Below are 1,898 nucleotides of genomic sequence, written 5' to 3'. Positions count from 1 at the left end.
CAGGTAATCAATCAGCCGACAGGTAATCGACAGGTAATAAGTCAGTCGACAGGTAATCAATCAGTCGAAATCAAAGAGAATTCAAACAGCTGTAAAACTTCTGATCTTTAGATATTTTATTAAATTTTATTTTGTTTATTTAGTTTTATTTTGAAAGATGTTTTTTATCGATCTTTCACTTCCTGTAGTCGCAGTGAGGTCCGCAGCCTTCAGTCTCTGGGCAGTGACAGGATGGAGGGCTACGTTCGGATCCAGCGCCCCCTGCTGGCTCAGCAGCATGGCTCCGCCCACAGGAGCTTCTCGGATCAGGAGGAGCCAGAGGTTCTGCTGGCCAACGGGCGCAGCGTGTCTCTGGTGGACCTGCAGGACTCTCAGAGCCTCCACGGCTCCGCGGGGCCCCACGAGGCTCCGCCCCGCCTCAGCAGGGTGGGCTCCCAGACCTCCATCGGTCATGCCCCGCCCCCTGTAACTTACCCCCATTCCAACCTGGTCACGCCGCAGCCGGCGCCGCACCAGGCCAAAGCCCCGCCCAGAGACGGGCAGCCGCAGAGCGCGCCGCAGAGCGCGCCGCAGACACGGCGTCCGCTCCACGCCTCGCTCAGCCAGCAGCGCAGCCTGCAGCCTCTGTCCTTCCAGAACCCCGTCTACCAGCTGAGTAACCCCGCCCACAGCCTGGCCACACGCTCCGCCCACTCGCCGCAGCGGGACTCCAGCTCCGAGAACCTGAGCACGGAGAGCTCGCATGACAGCCACAGCCACTCTGACGAGCTGTGCAGCCGGGGCGGGGTCAGAGGTCACGCTGCGTCCAACAGCAGCCTGGACGAGGCGGGCAGCAGGCGCAGCACGCAGAGCGAGGACTGCTCCACGCCCAGACGCCACCTGCCCGCAGACTTCCCGCTGGGCGCGGCCACGGCCACGGCCGTCCCCCGTCAGAGCACGACGGCAGGCACCGCCCACATCATCAAGGTGGAGCAGCAGAGCAGGGCAGGGGGCGGGGCCAGGGCGCCGCGCTCGCAGCCACAGAGCGCTTCGCTTCGCAGCAGCAGCAGCGCCAACACCGAGCCCCCGCCCACAAAACGCCAGCCGTCAGTGGAGAACGTAGCTCCGCCCCCCAGGAGCATCAGTAAGCAGTCGACGCAGGTATGCAGAGCTTTGAGAACGTCGCCCTCTTATTGGTCCAGGTCAGTCTGTCATGATGTCATCGGTCTGTGTGCAGGTGGCGGCGCCCGTGGAGGCGGTGGCCATGTCTCCGGTGGAGCGCACGGCGGCGTGGGTCCTCAACAACGGGCAGTACGACGAGGAAGAGGAGGGAGGAGAGCGGAGCCGTGACGAAGGCAGGAACACTGAGAAGGTACACCTGTTCTCACCTGTGGAGCAGAACCACAGAAGAAGAACGTTCCTCTGACCTGTTGGTTGGTCCTCCTGCAGTACGAGCTGGAGATCACCCGGCTGAAGGACCGCCTGCGGCTGTCCGGGCGCCGCCTGGAGGAGTACGAGCGGCGGCTGCTGGCTCAGGAGCAGCAGATGCAGAAACTGCTGCTGGACTACAAGAACCGCCTGGAGGACAGTGAGGAGAGACTGAGGAGGCAGCAGGAGGAGAAGGATGGTCAGATGAAGAGCATCATCTGCAGGTGGGCACACCTGTACACCTGTACACATGATCACCTGTACACATGATCACCTATACACCTGTACACGTGATCACCTGTACACCTGTACATCTGATCACCTGTACACCAGTATACCTGTACACATGATCACCTGTACACCTGTACACATGATCACCTGTACACATGATCTCCTGTACACCTGTACACATGACCACCTGTACACCTGTACACATGATCACCTGTACACATGATCACCTGTACACCTGTACACATGATCACCTGTACACA

At 60.4% G+C, this 1,898-nt stretch overlaps 1 protein-coding gene across 1 annotated transcript in view; it reads left to right on the top strand.

The window, feature by feature from the left end:
• The window catches only part of rasal2 (RAS protein activator like 2), a gene marked incomplete at its 5' end in the record, with an annotated part of 45,877 nt that overhangs the window by 41,453 nt on the left and 2,526 nt on the right, over window positions 1–1,898 (top strand). The window contains 3 exon segments of the mRNA XM_014027437.1: window positions 189–1,140; window positions 1,217–1,351; window positions 1,429–1,631. Of these exon segments, the coding sequence (XP_013882891.1) occupies window positions 189–1,140; window positions 1,217–1,351; window positions 1,429–1,631 (1,290 nt within the window).

This window comes from Austrofundulus limnaeus, unplaced genomic scaffold (assembly GCF_001266775.1).
Source record: "Austrofundulus limnaeus strain Quisiro unplaced genomic scaffold, Austrofundulus_limnaeus-1.0 Scaffold649, whole genome shotgun sequence".
Classification (NCBI taxonomy): Eukaryota; Metazoa; Chordata; class Actinopteri; order Cyprinodontiformes; family Rivulidae; genus Austrofundulus; species Austrofundulus limnaeus.
This window is presented reverse-complemented; position numbering and strand designations above follow the sequence as displayed.